Below are 20,676 nucleotides of genomic sequence, written 5' to 3'. Positions count from 1 at the left end.
TGAGATGGATGTCGTAGAACTGAGAAGCCCTTAAGCGGAAAGCAGTGGTGGGATCCAAAAATTTTAGTAACAGGTTCCCATGGTGGTGAGATTCAAACTGGCGTAGCGCCAATGGGGCTGGGCGGGGCATGACGGGGGCGTGGCCGGGCATTCCTAGGTGGGGCTGTAGCAAGGACGCAGCTGCTGCACCAGTCCTTGGGCGGGAAACGAATGCACACAGGCACAGGCTGCCATGCATGCCGGTGCACCTCCTGCTAGACTGCTTCAAGTTCTGTGCGCTACTGCTGAGAGGAGGGGTGTAACTAAGGCAAAAATCACGTGGTAAAATCTCCAATTAGTAACCCCCTCTCGGCACACACAAATAATTAGTAACCTACTCTCGGGAACCTGTGAGAACCTGCTGGATCCCACCTCTGGCGGAAAGGCAATAGGGCCCTTCCTTTTGCCTCTGTAATCACAGAGCATTCTAATGCATGTCGTTGTTGTTTATGACTAATGCTGTACAAGGAGGAACTCTCAAGAACTTGCTGGGAGCATCTCATTCTCTACTGCCCCACTATTTTTCTCTTTGTCCCTGGCAGCTCCCAACGCTTCCCCCAACTTCCTTCAGACCCAGCATGGTGGTCAAGAGGAATGGACTCTAATCTGGAGAACCAGGTTTCTTTCCCCACTCCTACCCATGAAGCCTGCTGGGGTGACCTAGGGCCAGTCACAGTTCTCTCAGAACTCTCTCAGCTCACAGAGAAGCAGGCAATGGCAAACCATCTTCGAATGTCTCTTGCTTTGAAAACCCTACGGAGTCGCCATAAGTCAGCTGTAATTTGACGGCAATATCACACACACGTAGAAACAACACTAAGCAAACTAACATAATGTCTGCAAGACAATCTTCTGGATAACAGTTTATGTCCTGATAAGTGAACCTCAGGAGGGAAGGGCCAACACTGAAATGGTCCTGCGTCTGGATACTACCTGCTTGGTCTCTGCAGGTGGGGGCTTCTTGTGTGAGAGGAGCTTAACTGATGGGCTGGAAAATACAGGAGGAGCCAGTCCTTCACATACCCTGACCTTCATGACATGTATGGTCAAGTCTCTTCTCTCTGAATCCTCTGCCTAACCCATCTGTCTATGTTTAACCTGCTCAGTCAATGGCTGTCCTCACTTCAATAGAGAGCAGAATCCTTGCTGTTAATTTCCTTTCCTTTCTTCCCATTCACTGGCTGTAACATTCCTCAGTCTAGCTGTGGCTTCATTTCCTCCTCACTGTGGGCCGGGAGAGTTTCCTGAAGGCAAATTTTACTAATAAGTAAGCCGCTCCTTTATAGACTCAGCCTGAGTTCATGAGTTGCTCTCAGGGTGATCCCCAGTCGGAAGTCATGAGCCCTCCTCCGCTTCTCAAGTCAGGATTGTCTCGGCAGCATTCTCACGAGGAAAAAGCTTTCTCCAAGAGCATGCTGGGCCCTTAGCCATTGCTGTTTTCCTCCACAATTTAGAATGGCTCAGGGACACACATCCGGGGGGAAATAATACAATCAGCTATGAGGCAGCACAAGCCATAGCTGGGCATGCGAGTCCCTGGACCTTATACATTTTGCGAATATTTTAAAAGTTACGCTGCTCTCAAAATTTTAAGTTTTTTTTTTTTTTGCGAAGAGACTACGTTTACTCCACCCACCACAACAGCACCTCATTCATTATCTCCATGACATTTGACTGGATGATGCCAGAAAATTCCTGCTGGTGAAAAGCGACAGACATGCATGCTATGGCTCCATTAACAACATGCATGCATTCAGACATAGAGATTCTTGTGCATACATGCTTTCACAGACATACACACACACCGCAGACAAGTATGAACCTTGCATTAAACAGACATGACTGGCAAAGAAGACAGAAATCCTTCCCTTTACTCTCCACATCCACAGAATCCCCACCTCCCACCACTTCTGCTCCACCCCCTTTTCCACGGGTAGCAAGAAAGATACAGGCTTAGATCCCAAGTCTTGCTTCTACATGTGCCCCTCTCTGTTGCAGAGGTGGGCCTCCATTGCATAACCCTTTCCTCTGCTACTAGGTCAGGGGTAGGGAACCTGCGGCTCTCCAGATGTTCAGGAACTACAATTCCCATCAGCCTCTGTCAGCATGGCCAATTGGCCATGCTGGTAGGGGCTGATGGGAATTGTAGTTCCTGAACATCTGGAGAGCCGCAGGTTCCCTACCCCTGTACTAGGTGCTCTCTGATTCGTTAAGAGAGGGCAGCCTTACATGAGCAGAAGCTCCTAGCCCTGGAATAATGTATTCAGCACCAAAAGATCACTGCCCCACACTAAGAGATGGCACAGTGCAAGAAGAAGCAAGATGTTTAGGATCTCAGCCAAAAAGAGGCATTCTCCACTCATTTTCAGGAACATCAAGCGGAGAATGCCTGCATTATTGCATCTTCACTGTTTTATCCCTCCTAGATTTACAGGTCAATACTGAAGTTCGGATCAGTATTCCCAGGCTGTTCTAGCTGGCCTGGCTATAAAGGTGTTGCTGGAAGAGTGGAAGGCCTTATGAGCGGTTGTCAAAGACCTCTGGTGGCACAGGTGGGCACAGCATTAACAGTGACTCTGCTGGTACAAAGGGGTGGGGGAGCATCCTAAGAGATGCCAAGAAAAGAGAGAGATTACCAGACAAGGAGTTTAAGAGGAGACGCTGAGCTCTTGTGAGTTGAAATAATGCAGTCCTCTTAAGTTAAAAAAGTGTGGTCAACGCTCTGTCTGCACCTGCAGGGCTTAGACAGTTCATCTGATTTAAGAGGCTCCAGAAATGGTGGTAGAGCTGGTAGAGCCAAGGTTCCTAAGGTAAAACAACAGAAACAGAAATCTGCTCTGCAATTTCAAAATGGAACTACTGTGAGGAATTAAATATCAAAAGGGGGGGGGGTGTCTGGATAATTTCCCACTCACTGGCAGCAGCATAATCTTAAATGGGAGATGTTGTACACGGATTGTAAGAATACAGACAAAGCAAAACAATGCAACTGTCCTTTTATCTTTTATTTGGTGTTAAGTAACTCCACAAAAAACAAATTCAGTTACTCTGGTGTATGTGAAATCAGAACAATACAAGCACTTGAAGCGAAAAAGTAGAAACAAATTCAGCCCAGGAATGAAAAACTGATACTTCAGTGCTATGGATATGCGCTTCATACCACAGTGCATTTCAGCGTCTCCACTTTTAAATTATCCTTGCAGAAAAACAAAAACACAAACTCACACATCAACCTTCTCGCTGGAAAGCTTCAAAAAAAAATTTCCCATTCAATTATGAAAACAAATAAATATTATTTGTTATTGCCCACACATGTAACATGTAAATTTCCAAAGGTGTTAAAATATTTAAATCATAAAGTAACCAACATCAACAGCACCCTTTCACTGAGATCTTTATCCTAAATAAGATGACTTAAAAAGGTGTGGGTCCCCCCCCCCCCCAAATATTCCCATTTGGTCATTCCTCATTCTAATAACGACTCTCGAGTTAATCAGAATTTTCTCAGTTTCGTTCTTTTTGCTATCATGGCGACAGACAGTATTCTCAGTGCATGTGCTTTACAACATTTTTAAGGAAGCTCCAGAAGAAAGTAAATATATAAAAAAACTTATCCAGAATCTCAAATAAGAAAAAAGCTGTTAAGATTCATTGAATGAATGCTAAAATAATGTGGCTTAAAAGCAGTTATTAATAACATTTCCCTGTTACAAACCAAGCCAATGGGAGTCGAATTTCAACAGAAAGGATCCATGCAACCTTAGAAGGTGATGATACCCAAAGATCTTCATCATGTGCTACCAATTAAGAAAGGGCAACAAAACTCAAATTTAGTTTTAGCTCACTAGCACAGAATATAATTTCAAAGCCAGTTTGCCTCACCATTTCAAACAACTGTATAACTGTCAGGAGTTCCTTGCCTCTCTAAATTAATGGCTTAGCATTTTCAAGTCAGTAGTAAACTTTCTGCACGGTCTGATGTCTGAAACATGCTACTATTGTATAGATCTTTTTTTTTTAATCATGAAATGGTAAAAACCAATATTGCTCCTCCTGGCTCATATGATTTGCATAATACGTTAGTAGCTCAGGGAGTTGATAGTCTGGCACAGTTACAACTTGACGTATGCATCGACTATGTTAAAATAAAACTTTTAAGAGCAGGTCACATAAAGCAACAATCACTACCGCAATCACACATGTTCCCCACTCCCACTGACAACACACAACTTACTCCTAACATTCTCTCCAGAGACCAAGTTAGCTATCGGTTTTGCTGAATCGGCGCCCCCAAAATAGCTAACTGCAGGAGCCACTGGATTTACTTCAAACGATCCTCTGACCCTCTGCATATAAAAGGCTGAACAGTGACTCCAGGATGGCTTCAGTCATTCAGACCAAATCGCTGTAGTTTGTGACAAGATCCTCCGCCCATTCATTTCCTCGGGGAGTTTAAAGACTCGATCTGAGGCGTGTTTAGCTACAAGTAAGATTAGCTGAATCAACAGAGCTTGCTCTAAAGAAGTGTACCGGGGATCTGTCGGTTAAGTGTCAACTTATTTTTTATTTACTTTACAAAACCCAACCCTGAAAGACAGACAAACAAGAGGGGACGTGGGGTGAAAGGGGAGAGAAAATTGTGGGTTTGTACCTTGCCTACAAAAATCCTTGACTTCCTCAGTTAGCAAGAAGGAAACAAACAACTGTGTTCATCTGAGTCAAGAAGAGAGATCATAGCATAGAAAACACAGTTTCTGAAAGTCTCTAAAGCACAGCCCTAGTATTCCTACTCCAAAGTTATGAGATCTTAAAGACTGGACACACCACACACGTTCTCCGCCCACATTCAGAAAGGCACTGATAGATTACAGTGTTAAGTATTTATCTCCCAAATCTTAAAGAACAAAGCCTAATGGGCTAAAAGATTAAAATCTCTGAATAGTTGTAGACACTGCAATGCTAGTAAGATAGTAATACTGATAGGGCTACAGTTAAAAATAAAAGTAACTGCAGCTACAATGCAAAAGAGCAGTGATACTACCAAGACAAATCACATGCACGTCCATTCTTGATCTGACAACACAATCTACTCTAGGTCCAAATAGCCAAGAAGCCAAGAGTTTGGAGGGAGAAAAGAAAAGCCTTCCAGTGGGACAATGCCCCAACTACTGAAAAATAAAAATACCAAGAAGAGAAAGATAAATACACTTCTGAATCCATTAACTGAAGGGGAAACTCAATTTGCTTTCAAGTTACAAATTCTCAGGAAGAGAGTTTTCCATCTCGGGCTAATCTTAACCACCGGCTTGCACTTTGTAGTTTCACAGGTGAGTTCGAGAAAAAAGCTCCTCTTCGCAAGGATCTGCCCATCCATTTCCCCCTTCCGACGCTGTGCCTTCAGAGCTGGCGCTGTCGCTAGAGTAGAGCTTCTTCCTGAAGCCGTTGGATTTTGTTTCGCAACTTCTTGGGTTTGCACATCTTGCTTCGTGAACAGAAGAAACCTATGGATTTATGTTTTTAAAAGTTGTTAAATGCCGAACATTGTGGATTTACAAAAAAAGAAGAATGTTAAAGAAGAACATTTCTCCCAGAGCAAAGTAACCCCGCTATATAAATACAGTTTTATATTCACATCTTGGTCTGGATGCAAAAAGAACACATAAATATGCCCTTGATCATTGCAGCCCAGTGGGCTTACCAAATCCAAAAGGGAATTCAAAGCAACACACTTCTATTTCGAGAAAGAAAATCAACAACTCCACCATCTCCACAACAGAAAGCACCTTCCTGTCACTCAAGTGTTTCTTTGGATCCTAGTCTTTCACATTATATTTACTAAATATACTTTTTATTAAAATGTTCCCCTATGTCTTTGCCACCTTAAAACAACCTTCCAAGAAATCATAACATGGCATTTTATTTTGCAAAAATCACATTAGTTTCAGATGGACATATTCTATTGCGCGCAATAACCTCTACGAATAGTTTTACAACAAAGAGAAGAAATATATATAGTCAAGATAGTTTTATAACCAGTCATGTGACTAGTTATAGTGATTCAAAAAGCTTACCATATTAATATCTAAAAGATGTTCTTCACTGTGCGGCATTTCTTTTATATCTGTACACTCTCCAATACCACTCTCCTTCTCGACACTTGTACTGCATTCTTTAAAAGTTTTATTTGAAAGGTTCATTGGGGATGGGGGAGAGAAAACGGAATTCTATTACAAGCTGTTTCTTTTAGTTAAATGTAACGACAACATTCTTTATTAGGTACTAAATAAAGATCTGTGATCAGAGTAGCAAAAGTGTCAAAAAGGACAAAGACCTGCGATGCAAGTTAGTACAAGAAAGGGACCTCTGTAGCAAACTCCACTTTGCTTAAAAATAGTTAAATAAAAGCATGGATTAAAAATGCAGCTTCCTACCAATCTCCCCATATTTTCACTGCTCTTTAGTTTTGAAGGCTGATCCAAGGCCCCTTCCGCACATGCAAAATAATGCGTTTTCAAACCACTTTCACTACTGTTTGCAAGTGGACTTTGCTGTTCCGCACAGCTTGAAAGAGCACTGAAAGCAGTTTGAAAGTGCATTATTCTGCATGTGCGGAAGGAGCCTAACAGTCCGGCTAAGCCAGCAGGAGCAAGGCCAGCAGAACATCATGCCTTGAGCCCAGAGGAAAGGCAGGGTACTAATAGTTTGATAAATGCATTAATACAGTCCTGTGTCCAGCAGCAGAAAGAATAACATTGCTAGCAGAAACAAAAGGTTCGTACAGCTATGCCAGTGGTGGCGAGCCTTTGGCACTCCAGATGTGATGGACTACAATTCCCATCATCACCTTCCAGCATGGCCAATTGGGGCTGGCAGGGGCTGATGGGAATTGTAGTCCACAACATCTGGAGTGCCAAAGGTTCGCCACCACGGAGCTACGCCAGCAGCCTCTCCCAGCATCTGTGGCAGCCCCCTGGCCATGTGCAGCAGCCACACCCCCACACCACTTGTGCAGGAAAGACATCTCCTGCCTTCTGTCTGATGACTGTCGGGACGCAAACAAACATTCTGGGAAGGGATTTGAATTTTACCAGGCTGCTGCGCTGGAACAGAAGTCAAGGCAAGCAGAAGATGGCAAATTTATTTCCACCCCTTGGCAAGATGACTTCCTAAATTATTTCCATCTAGTTTGTGGACACCAATTTAGTCTGCATTTCAGCTTTTAAAAAAAAGAGGCTGCTACCTTCGTACTGTGGCACAGGAAAGAGTGGGGTATACAGAGCTTTCTCCCACCAGCACTGCTTTGCTTGATTGTAGCTTATTTTCTGAAGATCATTATTCAATCCAGGAAGCTGTTTGGAGAATAACTGTGTTTCAGTTTAAAGCAAATGGCCCTCCTCTCCACAAGGCAATGCAACATAGTTGTGTCTTAAGTGTCATCTGTATGTTAAAATAAGCCGTGATGGCATTCGGGTCACAGTCTTAAGAGTCAATCTTATCCTTGACTAGTTCTATATACTAACCTTGCTAATAAAGCTGAGTATGTTTTACGGAGAAGTTTGATATGCATTATATTCTTGGCTACAATTTTTGGCTACAATTCTTGGCTACAACTTTCATATACAATGAATTTACGGACCCAATTACATATAAAACCAACATTCAACAAAAAATACCAAAAAGATATAAAACATACAGAACAATGTTGAATTTTATGCTTTCTATTCGGCATCATATATTGAAGCTAGACAAAAGATCCTTAATGCCTCTGAAAGAAACTTGGCGTTACTCTGTTACTCTTATCCTCTAAGACAGAGGTATCCAACTCTGGTGCTTCAGATGTTCATGGACTACAATTCCCATCAGCCCCAACTGGCCATGCCAGCAACGGATGAGAGGAATTGTAGTCCATGAATATCTGAAGTGCCAGAGTTTGACACCCTTGCTCTAAGAGGATCTTAATTAGCATTGAGGGTGATTGGCTTTCCCACCTAACCAGTAGGCGTTATCCTCAATCGACGTATTCTAAGACAGAGTTTATAGAAAAGCAAAATGTGCGTCAGTGATTCCACCTCCGTGCCGTTACATGAACAGACTCTTGCACAGCAAGTGATACCTGCAAATCTACCAGGGAGCACCTTTGAGGGAAACACATTGAATCTGGCCTTGGTGAAAAGCTTTCAACAGTGTGGAACAGTCACATTCTTAAAATAATTTGCTAAACAAAAGGAATTATTATAATTTGAGCCAAGGGAAATTGGATAACCTCTAAGGGAAACACATTGAATCTGGCCTTAGTGGAAAGCTTTCAATAGCATGGAACAGTCACATTCTTAAAATAATTTGCTAAACAAAAGGAATTATAATTTGAGCCAAGGGAAATTGGAGAACCTCTGAGGGAAACACATTGAATCTGGCCTTAGTGGAAAGCTTTCGATAGTGGGGAACAGTCAAATTCTTAAGATAATTTGCTAAACAAAAGGAATTGTTAACACTCAAGCCAAGGGAAACTGGAGAACAAGGAGGAAAAACCAAATGAAATCACTTTACACACAACTGCTCTGGATCAATGGCTAGAATAATAATCTCAAAGTAAATATGTAAGTAAACTAGATCCCTTGGCAAATAAAATAATCTTAAATCATAACTTTATGGTTACGAGCCATGCTGCTTATGACAGCACATATCCCCCAGTTTCTAGGAGTAGTATGGAATCTAGAACACATTTGGGGATTTGTAGAAGGGCTTTCAGAAATTTAAGTTGCAATCTAACTCAACATTGACACCTTGAATCCATATAACCAAGACACATAAAACTTGAGCAGCAACCTTTCTGTTGAAAACAGGAGGTAGATAATGACCCCCGTTGGTGAGAAGAACTGAACAACTGTGTTAAAGCTAAAATTTGCTTTTTGCCTAGCTAAGTTACTATGAGACGACCAGGACAGGGAATGTTGAAAAGTTATGCCTGAAAATGTCCTGACTTGTTCAAGAGTATTTCTATTAATTGTCCAGCTTTGGGTGGAGAATTTCTTCTCAAAAACATTATATTTTTCAAAATTAATCTCCAATGATTTAACAAGCAATTATCTGAGAATAACTTTAGAAGACACTTTCGCTCCGGCCTAGGGTGAAAAAGAATGACAGTGTCATCTGCATAAAGGAGATTGGTATTTTCCTATTCCCAAGACTGGGCAAACTCAGGCCCCTTCCGCACGGAGGCGGAAGGGGTTGGGTCGGCGTAACTCACGCCGACCCGAAGACGCTGGGACCGTCCAGAGCCGGCTGGGATGACGGCGCCGCGGAGCGCCATCGCCTGGCTGACCCGGCTTGTCCCCGGCCCTCCGGCACGTCGCAGAGGCCTGGAGACACCCCCCCCCACCCCTGTTGCAGCGTTGCAGTGCAGTGCAGCGTTGCAGTGCAGTGCAGCGACGCGCTGGAGGGCTGGGGACAAGGTAAGTGAAGGGAGGGAGTGGGGGGGGGAAGCGCCTGGAAGCCGCCAGCGTTTTCAGGAAAGTGCGCTTGGCGCCGGTCGGGCTGCGCGGCTGCGCAGCAGCTGCGCCCACTGTGCAAATGGCTCCCTGGGGATGGCGTTTTTGCAGTCCCCAGGGCGTCATAAAATGCCCGTGCGGAAAGGGCCTCAGAGTTCATTCAAGGTCATTAATGTAGATATTAAAAAGTGTTGTGGCAAAAATACAGCCTTGCCTAGCATCTGTTGTCATTGGGATTGCACTGGAGAGCTGCCCTCAGGTATCATATCTTACCTGCAACTGACTGTCATTATACAGAACCTTTATCAACCCAAATAACCTTTTGATGCTTAAAATAGCATCTAATTTCCCCAAAAGCCTAATGGAATTGAAAGCTGCCTTTAGGTACATAAAGGCCACAAAAAACTTTCCCTGCAGCTGCCTTGAGTATTTTTCAGCGAGATGAGCCAGGATCAAACAATGATCTAATGTTGAATGATATGGGCCTTATTGCAGCCTGGGCCTCAGTTATGGTAGAATTCTCATTTTAAGTGGAAGAAACGTTGTTATAGAGGAGGTGGGCATATAACATCCCCTAAATGGAAAGTGAGTTTTTTGGTGTATGGTTTCCAGGGTTAGTAGGGGTGACCTTCTGGAAAAAGGGAACCATGATTAGCTGCTTCCAGCAGGTCGGAATTCTACCCAAAATATTAATTATGGTGAACAGAGGGGCAGTTAAGGGTGCCCACCAATGCAGCTTTGTTTTCAATCATTCAGCTGGTATAAAAGCATTTCCAGGAAACTTCCCAGAAGCGCAGAAGCTTCCTCTATGGAAACAGGGCTCCAGATAGGGGCTGTGTTAAATAATTCTTCTATCAAATGTTCAGAAACTAAATTCTGATTACTCTCCTCAACAAAGATGGATCTAAAACACTCCTTCCAGACCTGAGGTGATATATAACAGTTTAGGGAAGAGCATACAGATCCTCCCAGGATTTGTCAGAAGGTTTTAGAATCATTAGTGAGAGAGGCATTTAGGAGTAATGCCTTAAATAATAAATAAATAAATATGTAGTCTGTGAACTGTCTTTTAAAAATATATCTATAATTCAGAAGATTCTTATATTCCTTAAATCCAACATAAGTTTCTCAATTCAGTTTTCTTAAGCAGGGAATTATTGTCAAACCACGTTGGGCCAACTAAGCCTCACTTTCACATGGCACATGGTTCCACAGCTTGACGTTGTACCTTTCCCCCCCTTTAAGTTTGCAGTTCTTTTAAGCCAAATGTTAAAGCCCACACTGACTGCTTTGCGGGGACATGCTCAGTAGATCAGTCAAATCTGGGTTGGGAAATACCTAGTGGTTCTGGGGCGGAGCCTGAGGAGGGCGGGGTTTGGGGAGGGGAGGGACTTCAATAGGGTGTGATGCCATACAGTCCACCTTCCAAAGTGGCCATTTTCTTCAAGTGAACTGATCTCTGTTGCCTGGAGATCAAATGCAACAGTGGGAAATCTCCAGCTATTTCCTGGAGGATGGCTATCTTAATGGACAGTGTTTAATCAGTCAAAAAGAAGAACAGGAAGTTCTACACACAACCATGTCCTATAAGATGGAAGCCACACTCTTCTTAGATGGCTCCCATGCTTTTCCAGCCACGCACTCATGTATCAGATTCATTTCCCCTTGAAAGTTTATGTTCAGAGCAAGTTGTATCAATGTCTTGTTGAAGGCTTTCATGGATGGAATCAACTGGTGGTTGTGGGTTTTCTGAGCTGCATGGCTGTGCTATGGTAGTTTTTGTTCCCAACATTTCACCTGCATTATGGCTGGCATCTTCAGGAGTCTGTCATGGTGGTGGTGGTAGTAGTAGTAGTAGTAGTAGTAGTAGTAGTAGAAGAGGAGGAGGAGGAGTTTGGATTTATATCCCCCCTTTCTCTCCTGTAGGAGACTCAAAGGGGCTTACAATCTCCTTGCCCTTCCCCCCTCACAACAAATACCCTGTGAGGTGGGTGGGGCTGAGAGAGCTCCGAAAAGCTGTGACTAGCCCAAGGTCACCCAGCTGGCGTGTGTGGGAGTGCACAGGCTAATCTGAATTCCCCAGATAAGCCTCCATAGCTCAAGCGGCAGAGCGGGGAATCAAACCCGGTTCCTCCAGATTAGAATGCACCTGCTCTTAACCACTACACCACTGCTGGTAAGAAGAAACCTTTCTTACCGTGACATGCCTCTGAAGATGCCAGCAATAAACCCAGGTGTAACATTAGGAGCAAAAACTACCAGACCATGGCCACACTGACTGGAAAACCCATAAGGGCCAAAACTGTATCACTTCCCACCCCAGAGTTGAGGCGTTAGAGATGTAATTCTGGCCAAATGTTTAACTTATGCACTTTTAATAAGTTACACACTTCCCAAATGAATCACAAGCCATCTGCTTGAGAGAGGACTGGCGGAACTGCATTTGTTTTAATCTGTTGAAAAAGGGGTAAGAGTAGGTCTCTGATGGACGCAAAATCTCAAGAGAAATGTGACATCAGACTGGGAAAAGAGAAAGGCAGCAGAGTGTGTGAATGTGTGCAGAACAGGAATTTCTAAATGAATTATTGCTCTGATCTGGCTGGCCCAGGCTACCCCAATCTTGACAGAGCTCAGAAACTAAGAAGGGTCAGCCCTGGTTGGTGTTTGGATGGGGGACCATCAAGGAATACCAGGGTCACGATGCACAAGCAGGAACCCTTGAACGTCTTGACCTGAACGCCCCACGGGGTTGCCATAAGGCAGCTGGGACTTGTTGGCAAAAAAGGGTCATTTAGAATCCCACTTACAGAACAGGTCCAGGCCTACCCTTGAAAAGAAAGGAAACACAGCAACCCAAAATTACGTGTAAGAAACTGGCAGACCATCAGAAATCAGGAGCAGCAGTGGCGTAGGAGGTTAAGAGTTCGTGTACCTAATCTGGAGGAACCGGGTTTGATTCCCAGCTCCGCCACCTGGGGAATTCAGATTAGTACACTCCCACACATGCCAGCTGGGTGACCTTGGGTTAGTCAAAGCTTCTCGGAGCTCTCTCAGCCCCACCTACCTCACAGGGTGTTTGTTGTGAGCAGGGAGGGCAAGGAGATTGTAAGCCCCTTTGAGTCTCCTGCAGGAGAGAAAGGGGGGATATAAATCCAAACTCTTCTTCTTCTTCTACCATGACAGACTTCTGAAGATGCCAGCCATAATGCAGGTGAAATGTTGGGAACAAAAATTACCATAGCACGGCCATGCAGCTCAGAAAACCCACAACAGCGCGTTGATTCCATCCATGAAAGCCTTCTTCTTCTTCCTTCTTGAGCGCTGATCAACAGAAAGCTTCCCACAGCAACAAGTATGGGAACGGATACTTTGACTGACTGATGAACTGCAGCCCCACCGCGAGTCCAGATTCTATTAGGGCGAGGCGACGGCCATTGGAATGGCAGGTGCTGTAATTATGGCAGTGAAGCTGGCTCTAAACCGGGAAGAGGTGTTATCAAACTTCCGCCACAGGGATTTTTAAAAATTCCAATCTGACTACTTCCTATGTTTTGTTTTTTAATTTGAAAAGTCAGTGACGTCTTTCAAAGCATATTACAAAACTCCTTATCACGCTTCTACCCCAATCATCCAGAAGGGCTTCATGTCTTGCTGGCCTTAAACACTCACTTCCTTTTGCACCGAAAATATTGACTTTGCACAGCAACCGACACAACATTTTGTCTTTAGAGTCAACGAAAGAAGGGAACAGGGGCACATGCAGACTTCTTGTTGGAACAGTGGGGATGGGAGATCAAACGACACATGTAGATATAAAACCACGTAATTGGGGGACAGGCTGCAGTGAAGAGGGGTACTGGGTGAAAACTGCCTCTGACCTTTTCTGCCAGCAGAGCTTCAACTGGTGCAAAGGTTGGTGGGGCTATTTCACCCGGCTCCCCTCACCCGTGTCACTTCTCCAGCCACATGTCTTTTTGTTCATGCTGGTCCTATGACATACAGCTTTTCTGCCATTTCTTGGGCTGCTCAGTAGAAGGGGGCAGGATAGGAAAAGTCTGCTGAGGCTAGCACCTTCCATGATGAGTTTTCACAAACTAGTTAATACTGCCAACAAGCAGTTCCTGTGGATGCATCGAGCAATAATCCTATTCCATTTGGAGTTGACACACAAGAACTGGAACCAGGTCAAGAGGTAAGGGGAAAAAAAGTACTTGACAACCGGAAGGACCCAAAAGTCCTGTTAAATTAGACTAAGACGTAGTTAAAGATAATTAAGAGGTAATTAATTCATTTTCAATTATGCTTACCACACAATAGGAACTATAGGCCCCACATTCCACAATGTCTTGTCTCAAAGCCTCAGAGCAACCACAAACGGTGTGCATGGTTTTAAAAAATAATTCTAAATCTATTTCAATCGATTTCTAAATCTATTTCAACAGATTTCTAAATCTATTTCAATCGATTTCTAAATCTATTTCAATCGATTTCTAAATCTATTTCAATCTATCTATTTCAATCTAAATCTATTTCAATCTATCATACGCAGTGGCGTAGGAGGTTAAGAGCTCATGTATCTAATCTGGAGGAACCGGGTTTGATTCCCTGCTCTGCCGCCTGAGCTGTGGAGGCTTATCTGGGGAATTCAGATTAGCCTGTGCGTTCCAACACACGCCAGCTGGGTGACCTTGGGCTAGCCACAGCTTCTCAGAGCTCTCTCAGCCCCACCTACCTCACAGGGTGTCTGTTGTGAGGGGGGAAGGGCAAGGAGATTGTAAGCCCCTTTGAGTTTCCTGCAGGAGAGAAAGGGGGGATATAAATCCAAACTCTTCTTTTTCTTCTTCCTGAAGCTAGCCCAGGGTAGAATGCCTCATACTTCTGCTGCTCTATTTTACCTGAGAACAACCCCGGCTAACAGAGCGATAGGCCACTCACAGCTAAGCTTGAGATTCAAACGCAGACATCTTGGCTTCATGTCTCCCATTTGTGCACTTCCCCAAATACCCCCCAAATTATATTCAGCTGAAGTCTGGATAATGGCCTTTCACTTTAACCAAGCTTGGGTTGGATCCAGCCAGTTTCCCACTAAGTCTTATCCAATCCCTCTCTTTAATAAACTCGCCCATCAGGAAGACTGGGAAGGCAAAAACGCTCCCACACGAGGTCCTACCCTGTTTCCCCGAAAATAAGACATCCCCTGGAAATAAGACGTAGTAGAGGTTTTGCTGAAGTGCTAAATATAAAGCATCCCCTGAAAGTAAGATGTAGCAAAGTTTTTGTTTGGAAGCATGCCCAACGACCAGAGCATGCAGCTGTGGAGCAGAAAAATAAGACATCTTTGGGAGCAAAAATTAATATAAGACACTGTCTTATTTTCGGGGAAACAGGTACTACCTTGGCCTGCCCAGGCCCTGCCCCCACAAAAAAGGGGAAGGAAGGAGGGGTGGAGAAAGATCTGGCCATCCCCACTGCTCGCACAGCTTGATTGGGCATCTCCAGAGGCTCTGCCAGCCAAGGCAAGACCATCTACATGCTCTCCCCAGCTCTTCAGAACTGGGTGCACCCAGACATAGCTGGCCTACTGCTGTTTAGTCATATGACTAAACTTTTAGCCACATTAAAAAAGCTAGACATGTATAATACAAGAAGTTACCTCTTCCAGCGGTGCTGAAGAAACAAGATTATCTTTACACGAGTCATCTTCGCAACTGCAAGACTTGTCTTCCTCTTCTTGCGGCTCCACAACGTTGCAATTCATTTGAGAGCCTTCCATGGCCCTCATGTCTTGCAGTTCGTTCACACCACACTCCACGCAAGAATTCTCGTTTTCCGACAGCAACAATCCAGATGACTCTTCCTGGGAATCCAGAGATGTCTGGGCACTCTTTTCCATTCCGCACTTTTTTAACCTGGGAAGAAACTTCCCAGATTCGAGCTCCGACTTGCCGTAATAGTGCCCTTCTTTTTCTGCATCTTCTTCCAGTGGCTTGAGGTCTGCTTGTGGATCATCAAACACTTCGGCTTGAGGAGGGGCAGCAATATTCCCCTCGTCTTTCTCTGATTCAAAATCAGACTCGCTTCCACCACATGGAGAAAGTTCAGATGCAGAAATTGGGCGGAAGTGAGTCCTTGGAGAAATCCGTATCGCTCTGTACTGGGTCCGCCCAGCACCGCATATTCTAGGATGAAAAACTTCCCTATCAGAATCAGAGCAGAGGATAGATTTGGGTTTAAAGCAAGGGCTGAAGGACGCGATTCCTTCTGGTTCAAATGTACATTCGACATGAAGGACTTGTGAAAATGGATTATTCAAGTCAAAGGAAGAGAATGAATATTCAACACCGGGCTCTTCACCTTGAAAATTACCACAAGCTTCTAGCAAGTCTTCATGGAAGATAAATGAAAAACCCCTATTTAATCCATGATCACCACACTTCAATGGCTCGCTCTGTTCAAATGACAGTAACGGTCTCCATAACTGCCTGTGGCCAGGGGCAAAGCTGTTTCCTGGGGTCATGAAGACATCTGTACCAGCTATTGTAACTACATCAGAGCCTGCACATTGCAGTAAGTTACCTTTTGGGTGACTGGGTGGTACCACTGCCCACTCATCATCACTGTTAAACGTTTTCAGCTCCCCATAAACTCCGCCAAGGATAAACGCACTCTCTTTATCTGGGTTAATGTCCCACGGTTTGGAGGGTGTAGTATAATCGCCACAATCCACTTTTGATACACGGCTTGAAGCAAAAGCTCTTTTCTCCAAATTCTCTTTCTGACCTTCCCAGAGATGATACTCTGATCTCTGAACAGCTTTATTTGGATCTTGAAGAACCTCTTCCTTTGTTTCATTATTTAAGCAGCAGCAATAATTATTTACATCAGCTGAAAACAATTCCTCTTCTATGCCATCTATTTCCACAATTGCCGCAGAATTTCTGTCTGTCATATTTGTCCAAATGTCTTTAATAACCCCTGAGCCGTAGTCATCTTCGTGTGGGCTGCTGTCACTACACGCTTGCGTAGGTTCGTATTCTTTGCCTTCAAATTTTTGTTCTAACTGAATTCCACAAATAGATTCTAGTTTAGATTTTTTTGTAAAAATTAAGGTGGGTATTTCGCCTAAAGGTCTCGCCTGCTCTGGGCTGGTTTCCTCTCGCAAAAAATTTATAACTTCTTCATCGACGTAACTTGAAGACACTCTAGGAACTACATAATTCGCATCATCCGAATTAAATTGTGGGGATTCTTCAAGTGGAATATTTAAAGTCTCATTGTCTGAGCGTGTTTCTTCAGAGTATGACCATGGACTACAAGTTCTTGTTGATAGATTAGAACAGTATTCATTTTCATCAAAGGCACTATTTTTGGTCCATATTAACAATCTAGACTGTGTTTTCCCAAACAAACCAACATTGCTACTAGGATCTGCATTTTCATTTCCCAAACTGAGTTTTTCAAAAGGAAACGGTAAGACAGAATTACTGCATTGCACTTCAAACACTGAAAACGAATTTAAACCAGACCCTTCATTAGTATCCGAAAACAGCTCTTGATTGCCAGCAAGCATGTGTGAACTAAGCATTGTGCTGTCTAAGGGAGGGGAAAGCCGAACAGGAGAATCTCCTCCGAAGCTCTCCCCATCTGCATCGCCAGAGCTAGAAGATGAACAGCACTCCCAAAATTGAGCTAAATTGCTAAGATCTTGCAAGAACCACCCTTCAGCACCAACGGAGGTGGCTGAATCCGCCCATATTGCACTTTCCCCTTGCAATTCCATCCCGTCAAACACTATGCAACACTCCGCCTCAAAGTTAGCCCCCTCTTTACTTTTCTGCCGAATCATATTCAAAATCCGACTCTCTCCTTGCATCTTGCCTGAGGCACCAGAATCCAACATGGATTGGTCAATATCCACTTCATAGAAGTGCGTTAGTTCTGACAGATGAACACCATCTGAGTGTGTGTCGTCCTCGAGTTGAGAACACATTGAGGTCCTAGTGAGGCCGATGTCCTCATTTAGAACTGCAGGCATTTCCACAAAATGGCCATCGATGAAAGTACCCGCCGCGAGGTATGTTTTATTAATATTATTGTTGCTAATGCAAAGACCTTGCACTGATTCAGCTAATTCTTCTACAGCCTCCGATGTTCTCTCAGATGCATCTTGCCTGCTGCGGTATGTTGTCTCAAGCTTACTTTTCCTACTCAAGGGAAGAAAATACTCTGCTATTGGCTCAGTATACCACAAGGGCTCTTCTTTATATTCCTTTTCATCCCTGCTATCAAAATATAGCTCTCTTCCCTCATAGTTCCCAGCATCTTTCCTTCCAGTTTCTTTGAATGGCCGTTTCCCTCTTTTACACAGTTGTTTGACAGATCCGCTGCTGCTGCTGCTGCTGCCACCGTGGATTTTCCTGTCAGCCTTCTCACTGGCTTTTACCAAGTGCCTGCTCTGCAAGTTGCGTCCTTTTTTGCTTCGGACCTCCCTCGATTTATGCCTCACTTTAACACATTTGGTGGTTGCTTTCGATTCCCCTTGATTACCACTAGAGTTGGAACCTCCTTCACTAGAGCCAGAAGACCAAGATCGAGGCCGTATCTTTCCCTCGGACTTATGTCGGACTTGCTTTTTATACAAAGCGGGTTTTTCTTCAACAGCGCTGCTTCCAAAGTTATTCTCTTTCTCATCTTTATCCTTTTTCAGCGAGGCTCTCTCATGCACAGCGGCAGGTCCTTTGTTACTGCTTCTCTCTTTAGATACTTCGCTTTCGCTGATGCAGTCCTTGGGAGACGATGATGTATCCGTGCTAGTTGGCGGGGCAGTGGAAGAAGAGGAGGAGCTGGAGTAAGAACAAATTTTGGATTTATTCCATACGGTCATAATTTCTTGCAGGCAAACTGGTTTCTGGGAAAGAGGTGGAAATGCTTCATAGTACCTGAAAAGAAAAGAAAAATTCCACACATTTGTATCTATCTAGATGGCCATTAAAAAACCAAGGGCAACTCTTATTTGTCTATATTCTAGGACAGTGGTGGCGAACCTTTGGCACTCCAGATGTTATGGACTACAATTCCCATCAATGGGCCATGCTGGCAGGGGCTGATGGGAATTGTAGTCCACAACATCTGGAGTGCCAAAGGTTCGCCACAACGGTTCTAGGACCTAGGTTCCAAAGAGCGACACACACAATCATCTTAACATTCACTGGGGACTTAGCAATAATTACATTTTGTGCTTTGAGTACCTTTGGCTGCTGAAGCATACTTTATTCAAATAAATATTGCTTTATTTTAAACCTCGTAGTAGTCTACCACCTCATCTTCTCTGGAAAGGTAATATGTTGTGCAATGTTTAAACAGCAACCAATACTTGAGAAACGTATAAACACTGGTTACAAGGAACATTTTTAATGAAGCGGAATAGAAATTCCTTAAATAATAATAAATAACATTTTTCTTTTATTACTGATATGAGACCAATACTGCCACTGAGCCATAAGTACATACATTGTTTCAACCATTGTAAGTATTTTTAAAACTTTCGGATTTTATCCACTTAAGTTAGTAAACTAAGAGCCACATTCAAAGGAGGGGCTGAATCTGCTTCAGGGAGGCCGGAAGTTTTGCCCTCCCTGGAGCACTTACCCCGGCACAGGGGTGATCTCGCCAGTGTGCGGCAGCAGCTCCCCCCCACCCCCAGCACTGGAACACAGTGCTGAACACTGCCCCAGTGCCGCCGCCACTGGTGTGGGGCTGGGCTGGGAGAGGAGCTGACATTTGTCAGCTCCCTCCTGGCCTTTGTGGGCATTATGTTGGCAAGCCTTTGGGGCTTCTCAGAGTGGGGGAGCCCTTCTGATTTCCCCTCGCTGCCAGGAAGCCTCTTTGGGGGTGGTGCCCAGGTGCAGCTGGATCAGTTGTAGTTTCAGGTTGTTTTCTAGGGCAGTCTGATGTACAATGCATTGAAGTAATCCAACTGTGAGGTTATAGAAGCATGGATTAGAGAGGTCAGATAGCTGATTTATCTGGAGAAACCTGGCGCATAGGAGGCAAATGCCAAACCATGCCAAACCTGCTTGTCAAACTTCAATGCAGGGTCTATGTGCACCTTCAAGCTCTTGAAATGCTCTTTAAAAAGTCAATGCCAGTCCCACTAGAGCCATGGTGGCGAACCTATGGCACTCCAGATGTTCATGGACTGCAATTCCCATCAGCCCCTGCCAGCCTGACCAATTGGCCAGATGTTCATGGACTACAATTCCCATCAGCCCCTGCCAGCATGTTCATGGACTACAACTCCCATCAGCCCCTGCCAGCATGACCAATTGGTCATGCTGGCAGGGGCTGATGGGAATTGTAGTCCACGAACATCTGGAGTGCCATAGGTTCGCCACCACTGTGCTAGAGTATTAGCCTTTCCAACCAGCATCACCTCTTCTCTTCAGTTGCAGTCTGTTCTGCCTCAGCCACCTGACCACAGCCTCAAAGTACCATTTCAGCACCAACATAGATGCTTCTGGAGGCGTGGCTAATGAAAAACAGAGCTGGGTGTCATCAGCATATTGCTGACACCCATCCCAAAGCTTCAGACAATCTCATTAAATGGCCAGACATAGATCTTAAAGAGCAAGGATGGCAGAGTAGAGCCCTGTGGAACCCCACCAGATAAATGCTGCCCAGTTGGTTCTGCACCTCCAGTGGAGACTCTTTTTTGTCCAGTCACACAGAAAAGACTGAAACCACCAAAGAGTGATCCCTGAATGCCAACTCCATTTTCAAGCCAGCGGATTAGAATGGAATGGTCAACTGCATCAAAGTTTGCCGAGATGTCCAACGGTATCAACTGGGAAGATTGTCCCCATCCAGCTTTCAACAAAGATGGTCTACTAGTGCAACTAAAACTGTTTTGGAATGGACCAAAATGGGACAAGCACAGATGTGCCACCATACACTCGATCAAATTCCCTAGAAAAGATAAACTGGAGACTGGTCAGTACATGGCCACCTCATCACTACACCTCATCATTAGCCAATGAAGGTTTTTTTGAGCAGTGGTCACATCTGTATATCAGGATAGTGACAATGAAGTGCCTATTTACAAGTATTCAAGGTAGTCTTTGATTTCACATCCTCGTGCGCACAGGAATAT

The 20,676-nt window shown here is 44.2% G+C and overlaps 1 protein-coding gene across 1 annotated transcript in view; it reads right to left on the bottom strand.

Annotated features, from left to right (window-relative positions):
* Positions 1–3,029: 3,029 nt before the first annotated feature.
* The window catches only part of KIAA0232 (KIAA0232 ortholog), a 59,398-nt gene continuing 41,751 nt past the window's right edge, over positions 3,030–20,676 (bottom strand). The window contains exons 6-9 of the mRNA XM_048515481.1: positions 15,181–18,466; positions 7,280–7,388; positions 6,111–6,208; positions 3,030–5,540 (exon numbers count right to left, since the gene is read on the bottom strand). Of these exons, the coding sequence (XP_048371438.1) occupies positions 5,361–5,540; positions 6,111–6,208; positions 7,280–7,388; positions 15,181–18,466 (3,673 nt within the window). The 3' untranslated portion in view covers positions 3,030–5,360. The remainder of the gene's footprint in view (positions 5,541–6,110; positions 6,209–7,279; positions 7,389–15,180; positions 18,467–20,676) is intronic.

Source organism: Sphaerodactylus townsendi, linkage group LG14 (assembly GCF_021028975.2).
Source record: "Sphaerodactylus townsendi isolate TG3544 linkage group LG14, MPM_Stown_v2.3, whole genome shotgun sequence".
NCBI lineage: Eukaryota > Metazoa > Chordata > Lepidosauria > Squamata > Sphaerodactylidae > Sphaerodactylus > Sphaerodactylus townsendi.
This window is presented reverse-complemented; position numbering and strand designations above follow the sequence as displayed.